At 49.2% G+C, this 12,531-nt stretch overlaps 4 protein-coding genes across 4 annotated transcripts; 3 read left to right on the top strand and 1 right to left on the bottom strand.

Moving 5' to 3' along the window:
* Window positions 1-319: 319 nt before the first annotated feature.
* Window positions 320-1,399, top strand: N7517_000720 (sterol desaturase family protein; the record flags this gene model as incomplete). The annotated part of the gene is made up of 2 exons (XM_056718450.1): window positions 320-835; window positions 890-1,399. 2 exons carry the CDS (start codon window positions 320-322, stop codon window positions 1,397-1,399), a joined length of 1,026 nt encoding a protein of 341 aa, XP_056582585.1.
* A 1,013-nt stretch (window positions 1,400-2,412) lies between these two features.
* N7517_000719 (60S ribosomal protein eL6) lies at window positions 2,413-3,396 on the bottom strand (the record flags this gene model as incomplete). The annotated part of the gene is made up of 3 exons (XM_056718449.1): window positions 2,413-2,565; window positions 2,637-2,972; window positions 3,292-3,396. 3 exons carry the CDS (start codon window positions 3,394-3,396, stop codon window positions 2,413-2,415), a joined length of 594 nt encoding a protein of 197 aa, XP_056582584.1.
* Window positions 3,397-3,805: 409 nt separating this feature from the next.
* N7517_000718 (uncharacterized protein) lies at window positions 3,806-5,142 on the top strand (the record flags this gene model as incomplete). The annotated part of the gene is made up of 3 exons (XM_056718448.1): window positions 3,806-3,856; window positions 3,961-4,520; window positions 4,587-5,142. The coding sequence occupies 3 exons, from the start codon at window positions 3,806-3,808 to the stop codon at window positions 5,140-5,142; spliced, it is 1,167 nt and encodes a 388-aa protein (XP_056582583.1).
* A 489-nt stretch (window positions 5,143-5,631) lies between these two features.
* Window positions 5,632-11,870, top strand: cch1 (calcium channel protein CCH1; the record flags this gene model as incomplete). Its single annotated transcript, XM_056718447.1, has 3 exons — window positions 5,632-7,227; window positions 7,283-10,310; window positions 10,366-11,870. The coding sequence occupies 3 exons, from the start codon at window positions 5,632-5,634 to the stop codon at window positions 11,868-11,870; spliced, it is 6,129 nt and encodes a 2,042-aa protein (XP_056582582.1).
* Window positions 11,871-12,531: the final 661 nt, after the last annotated feature.

Genomic DNA, 12,531 nt, shown 5'->3' with positions numbered 1-12,531 from the left:
TGTACATCCGGGGTTGATGACGTACGATGTAGATAACCAAGCTTATCTTTTATCCTGCCACCCCATTTTCGACCTCGAAACCTCTTTGTCTCCAATTGCTCTGGCCAGATCGAATTTTCAAAGAGTCTTTGTACTAAATATGAATGGCAACTGTTTACAGGTTACTATTCTCGGCTCAAAGAGAAATTGCTAGAGAAATCAGAGACAAACCCCTCCTTCCCCCCGACAGACTCGGCGATAGAGATAGCACAAGATACAACAAAATTCACCCTCGAGTCTTTGAACATCATTAACAACAATCACCACACAAATTGTCAAGATGGAGGCCCTCCTCTCAATACCGATGCTGTCCATCTTCCTGGTTCCGATCATGTCATCCTACAGCACCAGCTTGAACCTCCTCTTCTTCTACCTGACTTGGTCAACGCTAGTACTGTCGCATTCCCGACTCCGCGTGGAACTGTTCGGAACGATCGCAGTGCGCCTACTCTTCTATGCATTACCGTCCATTATCTTCTTCCTCTTTGATATCCTGACCCCGTCGGCCGCGATTCTCATAAAGGCGCAAGGCGCTACCGGCTTGCCAGGTGGGAGGAAGCGACGTCGAATCCGCGCGAAGGAACTCAAGATCGCCGCGTGGGGGCTGTTCAATCTATGCTTGGGTATCGCTGTGCAGGGGGTACTTGAGACGGTACTTGTCCGGACGCTCGGCAAGCGCAGTGCGCTCAAGGTATCGCTGAAGCTTCCTATGCCATTTGAGATATGTAAGGGTTTGACTATGGCAATGCTGGGGCGAGAAGTAAGTTTATTGAAATTCCCCGACTACATTGCTGTGGTGCGCTTTCCATGATAGTCCAATTTGCTAACATTCCGGTTTTCCTTTTGGTAGTTCCTCACCTATGTCCTTCACCGATATGCTCTACACTCAAGATGGTCTCCTATGCTTGCCAGATGGCACCGGTCTTGGTATCATTCGTTGCCCGCTCCGTTCCCATTGACCGCGCATTACGACCACCCGATCCCCTACCTGCTTACCAAGTTCATCCCGACTTATGCGCCGGCCATCATCTTCCGCTTCCATATGCTTACATATCTTTTGTACCTACTGTTCATTTCTATCGAGGAGACCTTCGCGTACTCTGGATATACTGTCATGCCGACAAGCCTGTTTTTGGGTGGGATCGCCCGTCGCACAGATATGCATTTGTTGATGGGTGCAAGGGGGAATTTTGGCCCATGGGGTATGATGGATTGGATTTTTGGTACTGTTCTTAGGGACTCGAGAAGCGATAGCAGTTCAAGTGATGAGTCGGATGAACAACAGGATATGCGGAGAGCATATGAGGCTTCGAAGCGAAAGGTTCAGGCCGGGCCTTCAACAAAGAACAAGCGACGATGAGATGACCACATGACGAGTACATGAATCATTGGAACTGCAGCTACGTAGATTTGTCTTTTTTTTCCTTTTGTTTTTATTTGGGGTGAGAGTTGGGGGTTCAATATATAACATCTAGCTAGATCTACAATATATATTCGTCGAAGTTGGACTTTGGGGCACTACGGCATCGCTATCATTATTAATGTCAACATTACTCCGCAGAAGGTTTGATATAACCATAATTGAACATTATTCAAGTCATATACAATTAGTGGTTACGAGGGCATACATGGCTGGTGCCACCACTATATATCTTAATACCCGGAGTGGTGGCTGGCACTAAACTCGTTATGGGATATTAGACCTAAAAAATTTGTCGCACAACCTTCATATTACATCAAATTCCATAGTAGTACAGCTGATAGCCATTGTAATATCTATTGAGCACCAGAGGTGTGCCACAAGATATTGGTTTTATACATGTATATACTTTGTAGTTCAGCCTAGATCTTGAGACCTTTACTCCAGTTCCACACAATGGGGATACCCACTACATAGATTTAGAGACAAGGCCCAGCAACCTTATATTTTAGTGTCTTACAGATATGAGAGGACCTCGGGACGCATAGATGAATCGAAGGAATTGCCCAATTTTGGATTGCCGCCTGAACCTTGAAATGGGAGGTCATACTGAACATAAAAGAGAATCCAGCCCGCCTGCTGGAACGAGGTGATTTTTAATCTTTTTTTTTGCTTGAAGTCTTTCTTCATAACGCAGCTTCATGCAAAATCGGCCACGCGCAAAAGGAACGGGTTTCTTGAAACATGTGTGAACGACATCCGGATGTCCGAATTAACCGCAAATCATAAGAAAAGTGAAAAGTGTTTTGACGGATCCCGTAGGAATTACATGACATGGTTCATGAAACCGGCCCCCCGAAAGTCGCGAAAGGATGCCGATCTGCAATCGAGCCGCCCCTCGTTGGAAAAATGGTCCTCCCCAACTATCTACCGAACCCGCGGCTACCGCACATTTACCACTTCATCTCGTGGGGCTTATCGCCGTTTCGGAGGCTGAAGGTGGTAGCGAGGTAGCTGCCGAGGAAATCCTCCTTCTTGATGGAAGCAAGGATAGCCTGGTCGATGGCCTTCTGGTCGCTGGCGCGAGCGCTGGCAACAACCTTCTTCTGTAAAGACGAAAAAAATAGTAATTAGCGTTTGATCACTGCAAATGTGAAATATTAGACAAGATGCGTACCTCGGCCTTCTCGCCCTGCTTGAAGAAAGCCTCCTCGGTCTTCTTCTCAGCCTTCTTGTCCTTGGTGAAGTATCCGGGAGCGGAGATCTTCTCAACGGACTTGGCGTCAACACCGGAGATGTCGACACGCTTGGAGGTGGCGATAACGTAGCGGGAGTTCACGCGACGGAGAGGGACACCGTTGATCTTGAAAGGACCGGTGACAAGGAGGACACCCTGGTCGAGGGACTTGAGGAGGATGACACGCTTGCCACGGAAACGGCCAGCGAGGAGGATCAGGATGGTGCCGGGAACGAGGGTCTCGCGGACCTTGGCGGGACGCAGGGTCTTGCGAACCTGTAAACACACAAAGTAGTTAGTCTCTGATGTCAGACAAATTCCAGCGATTCCCGTGAATCCCCAAGTATCTCCATCGCCATAGCCTGATCTTCCCCGGATGATATGCGATTCGGACAAGGTCACAAGATCACAAGATTTGATGAACTTTTTTTGTGTCGTCGATTGACACCGGTGTCTGGATGGATGTCGCCCCGTAATTCACAAAGGCTCTTCCTCAGAATACCGGTGCTATCGTCGCAATCATCGGGGCAGATCGTGTGCCAGTCGTATGTCCTCCTCTTATTTGTGCCGTCCCATTTTCATAGGGTGTACTGACTTTCTTGGGCTGCGACTGATCGTCCACGGGGTACCACTTCTGGGCCTTGTCGGCGGGCACGACCCTCTGGCTCTTCCCGAACTGCTTCGTCTGGCCGTCCGACATGATGGCTGCTGGCGAAGGATGAATGGTTGTCGGGGTGGTTGTTGGAGATTTGGGTGAGGACTTGGACTGCTAAGCGGAGTCGGCTCCAGTGCGGGAATTCGTCGAGGGTTGTGTGTACGAAGCCCTATCACGTGTTTAACCGACAGCCCTAGCCAATTTTGGAAGCGGTGACTCAGCACATTGATGCCATATCTGTAAGGCTATAATGTACGGGCGACTTTAAAACCACTTACGCAGAAGCACTGCTCGAAACAAACAACTGACGTATACCGCTCGCAGCCTCTCTCTCTTTCTCTATAGTCTATCTCTCACATCCTCCACGACACTTTTTTTTATCTACCTGGAGGGTGCCAATTCTGTGAATACAGTGAATTCTATTGTTGGATCTGTTCAGAATCAAATTCCCATCATGTCGATAGCTCCGATCATCACCTTCAAAGCAGGTATCTGCGACCTGGATGTACGTGAGCTTAGCTTTCCGGACCTGACTGGGATAGTTGATCAACTCTATCCTCCGGATGTACTCATATCTACATTAGAACTTTACTGACCGTTTCAATTCAGCTCTCCAGTACTCCTGCCTCCGTCAAGCCGAAGCCTACCCCAGGCTATGTCTACCTTTACTCCGAAGATGATCTTATCCACTTCTGCTGGCGCTCGCGTAGCGCCTCACTAGATGAGCCCGAGCTTGACCTCGTGATGATTCCCTCAGACGGTAGCTTTACTCCCTACAAGCCGTCCGGCAGGGACGCTACGAATGGCCGCATCTTTGTCCTGAAGTTCTCATCCAGCTCTCAGCGATACCTGTTCTGGATGCAGTCTCAGTCCCAGCATGAGGACGGCGACCCAAGCTGGTTCAGTCCTCGTGACTTGAAGCTTGGAGAAATTGTCGATGTCCTGCTGCAAGGCGAGGATGTTGATGTAGAGCACGAGATCGCCAACCTTCCTCGTCGGCCCTCGGGCGGTGATGACGATGAGACCATGGAGGACGTGGAAGGCACCGACCATGATCGCGGCCGATACCACAGCACAGGTAGTGGCGGTGCTGGCCCCGATGCGACCGGTGGCGACGTGCGTGAGGAGGGACAAGAGTCGCGAGAGGGTGGTGCCGACGGTGGACGAGCGTAGGTACATATCTCTGAGAACCTTCAATTAGGCCGTCCACGCTAATTTGCCCTTCTTCTTCGTAGAGCAACTACCGAGGAAGATCCAGCGTCGGTTGTCCAGGACTTTTTGAAGTCCCTGGGCGGCCGCCAGAGCCAGAGCCAATCCCAATCCCAAGATCCCGAACGACCATCTACGACACTCCAAGACCTCCTTCCACCTTCAACCACGCTGCAATTTATCGATTCTGCTGATACCAATACTGCCGATCATCTCCTGAGCTTCTTGCCGCCCGCACTACTTTTACTGGCCCAGGGCAATGCCGAGGAGGCTTCGGAAGCCGACACGGACCCGGAACTTGCCCAAGGTGCTCTCCTGTCCCTCGACCTCTCCCAGAAAAAAGATATTCTACGAAAAGTGCTTCGTTCTCCTCAATTCATGCAAAGCTTGGCCAGTCTTACTGTAGCCATCCGTGATGGTGGACTTCCGACTATTAGTGAGGCTTTGCAGATCCCCGTGGCTAATGGAGGGTTTATGCGGAGAGGTGGAGTACCCCTTGGTGGCGGCGATGCGGTAGATGCGTTCCTGGATGGCGTTCGGCAACATGTTAAAGAAAATGATTCTCAGATGGATACCGATTGAATAATATTTATTTCGAGATTTTGAGGATATTTTCAAGACTTTCCAAGACTTTTTTCCAAGTCGAACTATTTTTGGAAAAAGGGACATCTGGAAACCCCACCAGGCAACACTATTTTAAGGGCTTCGTCAGCGTTTTAAAATTGTAATTCTAATGAAATACTATGTACGGAATAGTAACATACATATATGTACTAAGCAAGGCACAGAAGTAAATAATTGTGTAATATGTGTACAATACGTGTATGGATCGCCGAGGTATGTCAGCCACGACGTTGAAATGTATGGCGCATGCCGGGACTTGTCCTTTTTAGTGCAGTTGCGATCACGTCCTTTGCCCAAAATCAGTCTCAATCTGTCTCTCATTTGTGTTTTGTAATCACACTCGTTTCTTTTCTATAGTTTCTCTCCCACACGCGTCGCCACCGTCTCCGAGAAACTCCGTTCGCCCTGCGATGTCTGCGATTCCATAATATCTGATCCTGCCCGACGATGGCGCCAGATAGCCAGAACTTTGATAATGACGAAAACGCTCCGCCAAACCAGATCCCTCTCCAAGATCTCTCAAAACCGGGAGATGCGCTTAGTGAACGCGGAAGAAGCCGCGCGGGGACCGGTCTCTTTTCGCGACAATCATTGATAGGGAGGGGTTCGCGGAGAAATTATGAGAGTGTTGCGAAAGAGTCGCCTATTGATTCGGCTGGACCGAGCAGGAACCCATTCCAACCATCACAAACGAGCTATACAGAGATTTCTTCACCGCTTGATGACTTGGGTGGTTTCGCGCAAGCGATATCATCGGTTGGCCTCAGTTTCAATGAGCCACAATCAAGGGCATCACACTCGAACCCATCCCCAAACCGAGGCTTTGACGATGCTGCTTCCGATCTTGACGTTATACCCCTAGATCCTTATGATCCCCACGACCCGCACGGCTACAACCCCCCCGAAGACGAAGATGATAGGGTACGGTTGACCGATCCTCGATATTTACAACCAATGAGCGGTGCTGCCAGGGCGGAAGAGCGACATAGTACTGACAGCGCTGTTAACTCTGTGCGTTTTGGTGGTTCAAGACTGGGCGATGATCTTCCTCACCTGGAGGATGGGATGGGAAGCCGTCGTGGGAGCAGTATCCGGGATCGATCGCGCTCTTTGTCTCCATCGGGGTCCACCGGGGCCCTGCAGCGCGCCAGCTCAATGGTCAAATCCATGTCCCAGCGAGTGGTTAACTTGAGTAACGAACCGGAAGTCGTACAGCAATCGATTGAGAGGGAGGAGCTTGATAAAAATGCACGAATGGACGGACCACCGGTCTTGCCAGCGATGGTGGACTATGGACATGTCTCCAACCAAGAAACTCAAGCAGTTCGCGAAAAGCGATCATCCGGCAGATCATGGAGGGATCGGAACAATCCATTTAAAGGCAGGTCACTTGGAATCCTGGGCCCGAATAACCCTCTACGACTGTGGCTGTGTGATATCCTGGTGAATTCATTCATGGAGCCCTTCATCTTGATTGTTATTGTCATCCAGACCATCTTGTTGACTGTTGAAGATGCGCTCCCTGATCACCCCAAGTCAGCGAGATGGGGAAGCAGCAAGTTTGATTGGGTTTTCTTAGCCATTTTCATCATCTACACACTTGAGATAGGCTCTAAGATTTTGGTATCTGGACTTATTCTCAACCCTGTCGAGTACAGCACACTTAATCGCAACCTCGGCATCAGGAAAGCAATCGCGGAGAAGGGCAGGAACCTGATTACACCGCATCGACAGGGGACGATCAAGAAAGCATCGATGCTCCAGGCCGAACCCCAAGCTTCAATCCTGCGAACATTTACAGGGATAAACGGATTAGACCCCGAAGTCTACGATGATCCTCTACACAAACGTCGCATCAGGCTCGCGCATCGCGCGTTCCTTCGACACTCTTTTAACCGGCTTGATTTTGTAGCTGTGATCGCCTTTTGGATATCCTTTTTCCTTTCAATTTCGGGAGTTGAGAAATCACATCAACTGTACATCTTTCGCATGCTGAGCTGTCTCCGAATTTTGCGTCTCCTTGCCATGACCAACGGCACCTCGGTAAGTCATCTATTGCGAGAATGTGACCTTTGACATACTGACCGATCACCTCTAGGTAATTCTTCGAAGTCTTAAGCGAGCAGCTCCTCTGCTCGTCCATGTCGCATTTCTTATCGGTTTCTTCTGGCTTCTTTTCGCTATCATTGGCGTCCAGAGTTTCAAATCCAGTTTCGGGAGAACCTGTGTCTGGATTGATCCCGCAGGCCAGAGCAATTACACATTGAATGATGGCTGGGGCACATTGCAATTTTGTGGCGGGTACCTCGACAGCCAGACGGGGAAAGAAATGGCGTGGGTCGACTCCACTGGTGGTTTGACAGGGTTCAGCCCCAAAGGATATATTTGTCCTCTAGGCTCTAAATGCGTAGAAGGTGACAATCCTTATAATGGCACTATGAGCTTTGACAACATCGTGGGGTCCCTGGAGTTGGTCTTCGTGATCATGAGCTCCAATACATTTACAGACCTGCTCTACTACACCACCGACACTGACTACCTTCCAGCTGCTCTGTTTTTTGCCTGTGGGTTTGTCATTTTGAGCTTGTGGTTGGTGAATTTGCTGGTCGCGGTTATCACGCATTCATTCCAAGTGATTCGAGAAGAGAGCAAGCGCAGCGCTTTTGCCGTCCAAAAACTTGATGCTGTCGACGAAGATGAGACAATGTCTCGCAAAGTCAGTCCTCTCAAGCGTATATATGATCAAACTGAGTGGATTTGGGTCTGCATCATCGTTTTCGACCTTATTGTGCAAGCGCTCAGAAGCTCGTCTATGTCTGCCTATCGAGCCCGCATCATTGATACTACCGAGACTGTTGTCACTCTCATCCTCCTGGTGGAGATTATCTTGCGATTCGCCTCGGATTGGCGCATGTTCCATCACAAGCGTCGCAACTTGACAGACCTTTTCCTTGCAATCGTTACCTGCATCATCCAGATACCGCCTATCAGGAACTCAGGCCGTGCATACACGGTTCTCACCATGTTTCAGATCCTTCGGGTCTACCGAGTGGTACTGGCTTTCTCTGTGACCAGAAAGCTCATCGTGGTTGTATTCCGCAATACTGTCGGTCTGCTCAACTTGATATTTTTCTTATTTTTGATGACCTTTTTATCTGCTATTTTCGCAACACAGCTTTTTCGAGGCCAGATCCCACCTCAAGATCCAACTAAGACGTCGATCGTGATCACATTTTCGAATATCTACAACTCATTCCTTGGAATGTATATAATTCTTTCGAGTGAGAATTGGACCACGATTCTCTACAATGCAACCGCATATACCAACAAATTCAACACAGCCTGGATTTCGGCAGCATTCATTATTCTTTGGTTCATTGTGGCCAACTTCATCATCCTGAACATGTTCATTGCTGTCATTCAGGAAAGCTTCGATGTTTCAGAAGACGAAAAACGAATGCATCAGGTCAAGGCGTTTTTAGAACAGAAACAAGTCCATGGAGCACCCCAAGGAAACCTAGCACTCTCGAAAATCCTTCGCATGGGCCGAGATTCAGCTCGGTACAAAGATCCACTCGACCATGGCCCTGCAGCGTTGGAAATGTTGCTGAAAGACGCTGTGGTGCAAGAGTTCCTCGAAGAAGAAGAGAACAAGCAACAAGAACGGGAAAGACCGAAGGACAAACGACGAGTGAGCACAATGCCAGAAGGCGCGACTCAAGAGGCCATTCAACCAGGCTGGATCTCACTTCTATGGACGAAAGCCACCACGCTCGTTATGCGGAGGGAACCAAATCCTTTCTACTCGAAGCTGAAGTTTTCACGTGCTTATGAGGAGTTGGATCCGAGAACCATGGCAAGAGAAGTTGTTACTGCAGCAGAACAGAGAAAACGGGACCAGCGAGCCTATCTCGTGAAACACCCTAACTATAACAAATCACTGTTCCTTTTCTCACCGGATTCTCCCGTTCGGAAGATCTGCCAACGAATTGTCGGCCCAGGGCGCGGCCATCAACGAGTTGAGGGTGTGGATCCATACAAGCCAGTGTGGTTTGCGTTCTCTGCTTTCATTTATACAGCCATTGTCGCCATGGTGCTTCTCGCCTGCATTACAACACCCTTGTATCAGCGACAATATTTCCGCAGCGACCGCAACTGGTTCGTCTATACTGACTTGAGCTTTGCTGCTGTGTTTACTATTGAAGCGACGATCAAAGTGATTGCTGATGGATTCTTCTGGACACCGAACGCATTTTTCCGCAGTTCCTGGGGCTTCATCGACGGAATAGTGTTGATCACGCTGTGGATCAGTGTTGGCGGCTCCCTCAAACAAGACTGGAGTGTTTCCAGGGCCATTGGCGCCTTTAAAGCGCTGAGGGCATTGCGTCTTTTGAACGTCAGTGACAGCGCCAAGGACACATTCCACTCTGTCATCATTGTCGGGGGATGGAAGGTCATTGCTGCTGCCGCGGTTTCTATGAGTTTCCTCATACCATTCGCAATCTACGGAGTCAATCTGTTCAACGGGCAGATGGCCAGTTGTAATGACGGTAATTTCTCTGGGGACCTGACCAACTGCGTCAATGAATATGCCAGCTCGCCATACAATTGGGAAGTGCTTGCTCCACGAGTGGCTGGGAATTCTTTCTATGACTTTGATAATTTCGGCAACTCCCTTTTCATTCTATTCCAAATTGTCTCCCAAGAAGGCTGGACCGACGTACAAGAAAGGGCAATGAGTATCACTGGAAAGATGACCCAACCGCAAGATCTATGGGCGCCAGAGAACGGGTTATTCTTCGTGGTGTTCAACTTACTTGGAGCCGTGTTTGTTCTGACACTATTTGTGTCTGTGTTCATGCGAAATTACACAGAACAAACTGGTGTTGCCTTCCTGACAGCCGAGCAACGTTCCTGGTTGGAACTGCGGAAACTTCTCCGACAGATATCGCCCTCGAAACGATCGTTTGAGGACCAGAACCAGAAGTTGCGGCTGTGGTGTTATCAAATTTCAGTTAAGAAGCATGGTCGGTGGGCGTGGTTCGTGACTTGCATCCTTGTGGTTCACCTGCTATTACTTGTGCTGGAATACTACCGCGAGCCGCACTGGTGGGAACTGCTTCGAGGTAAGTCTTTTGCCTTTGATTCGAAATGTTGCGTGTTACTGATCGGTCAATCTAGCTATTATATTCTTGGCATTCATGTGTGTCTACGTTGCGAATGTCTTAATTCGACTGATTGGCCTTGGGTGGCATCGATTCAGCCGAAGCTCATGGGATTTGTTCTCTCTCATAGTCGTCCCCGGCGCTTTCATCACCTCCGTCCTTGACCTTTCATACAGTAAAAATCATGTCGTGGTGAAGCTCAACAAGCTTTTCCTCGTGTCTGTTGCTTTGTTGCTTATTCCAAGGAACAACCAGCTTGATCAGCTCTTCAAGACAGCGGCAGCCAGTTTGTCTGTGATTGGAAATCTTCTAGCTACCTGGTTCGTTCTGTTCTTGGTGTTTGGCATTGCGATGAACCAGGCGTTCGGCCTTACCAAGTTCGGTGAAAATGAGGATCACAACCAGAATTTCCGCGATGTGCCCAAATCACTGATCCTGCTGTTCCGAGCAAGTTGCGGAGAAGGGTGGAATCAATTTATGGAGGACTTCGCGACTATGACTCCGCCCTTATGCACCCATAACTCCAACTTCCTCGACGATGACTGTGGAAGTGCGCCGTGGGCCCGAACACTCTTCATTGCATGGAACCTGATTAGCATGTACATTTTCGTCTCTCTATTTGTTTCATTGATTTTCGAAAGTTTCTCCTATGTCTACCAGCGGAGTAGCGGACTGTACGCGATCAGTCGCGAAGAGATCCGCCGGTTCAAGCAGGCGTGGGCCACGTATGACCCGGATGGGACGGGCTTCATATCCACGGAGCAATTCCCTCGACTACTCGGCGAGCTCTCTGGTGTCTTTGCAATGCGAATCTACGAGGAAGAGTTCACGGTTGGAAGTATCCTGGAAAAATGCCGGATCGACCCTCAGAGGAACTCGATGGGTTCTTACGCAAGAAATTCAATGGTCTCGCTGGCTGAGCCACCACACTCAATGCGGCGAAACTCTCGTGTCTCGTTTGGTGTGGATATCGAAGAGCTCTCTCGGATCATATCGCGGATTCCAGTCCAAAGCATTCGAGAGCGGCGCAAACGATTAAACACCTTCTACGAAGAAATCCTTGTGTCAGCAGACCCCGATCGTGGCATCTCCTTCCACCAGTGCTTGATGATCCTCGCACATCACAATGTGATTAGCGATAGCAAGAGTCTGCGCCTTGAAGAATTCCTACGTCGTCGAGCACGGCTGCAGCGGGTGGATGAGGCTGTCCGTCGAAACACCGTCGTCGGTTTCTTTGATACCCTCTACTGGTCACGCGAATTCCGCCGCAAGATTGACCGCAAGAAGCACGGCCGGATGAGCGCGGTTCCAACATTCACTGTGCCGGAGATCTTTGTCGACGATCCAGTCGACGACCCCGAGGAGTACGACGAGCCAGGTTCCGGTGCGATCACACCCCAGACACAACCAGACTTTGATGGAAACTTCCCCCTATGCTCTCACCGGTCTCGCACCACCGACGAGCTGAGTCCAGCCCAACCGCACACCGCAATGCTCTACCTCGAATCAATACCAATTTGAGCGGGTCAGCATCTGGCTCCAGTACACCTACGAGGGAGTGGTCGAGTATCAGTCCCTCAATCACCCCGCGTCACATGTATGGGGATCGCACTTCGTTCGATACTGGCGAAACGCCCGAGGCGCTTTCGGTTCCCGATACCCCGCGTCCGAACAATAGTATGAATGTACAGGATGTTATGCATTCGCTAGATAACTCCGCCTGGGGTGAGAGTATCCGGCGAAGCTTCACGCAGCGACGATCAGGTGATCGCACATCTGAATAAAATGCTGTGCATATCTATGTGAAGTTTGATGTTATTACGAAGTGGATAGTAGGACGGTTTTGATTTTCATCCTTTTTTCATTCTTTAGCATTCCCTTCTAGAGGGTTTCATTTTTGTTTTCCCATCCCGGGTTTCTGGCTTGTGTATACTACTCTCTTTAGCGGAGCATTTTGCATAGCAGGGAGCATGGGGGTTCCATTTCCATAGAATACACGATTATTGACTATACATCAAAATATATCAATTAAACTATAGATGACTGCATGAATTAAGTGGGTCGAACTAGTTATTGGATGCCGAAAGAGGAAATTGGCAGATGAGACCTATATATGAACATGAATACTTAAATGTCTATGTAGATAACTACACATATCTTTAACGCTATAATCTGAAACCGG

The sequence above is a fragment of the Penicillium concentricum genome (assembly GCF_028827145.1).
Source record: "Penicillium concentricum strain IBT 3081 chromosome Unknown utg000001l_segment0_segment0, whole genome shotgun sequence".
Taxonomy (NCBI): domain Eukaryota; kingdom Fungi; phylum Ascomycota; class Eurotiomycetes; order Eurotiales; family Aspergillaceae; genus Penicillium; species Penicillium concentricum.
This window is presented reverse-complemented; position numbering and strand designations above follow the sequence as displayed.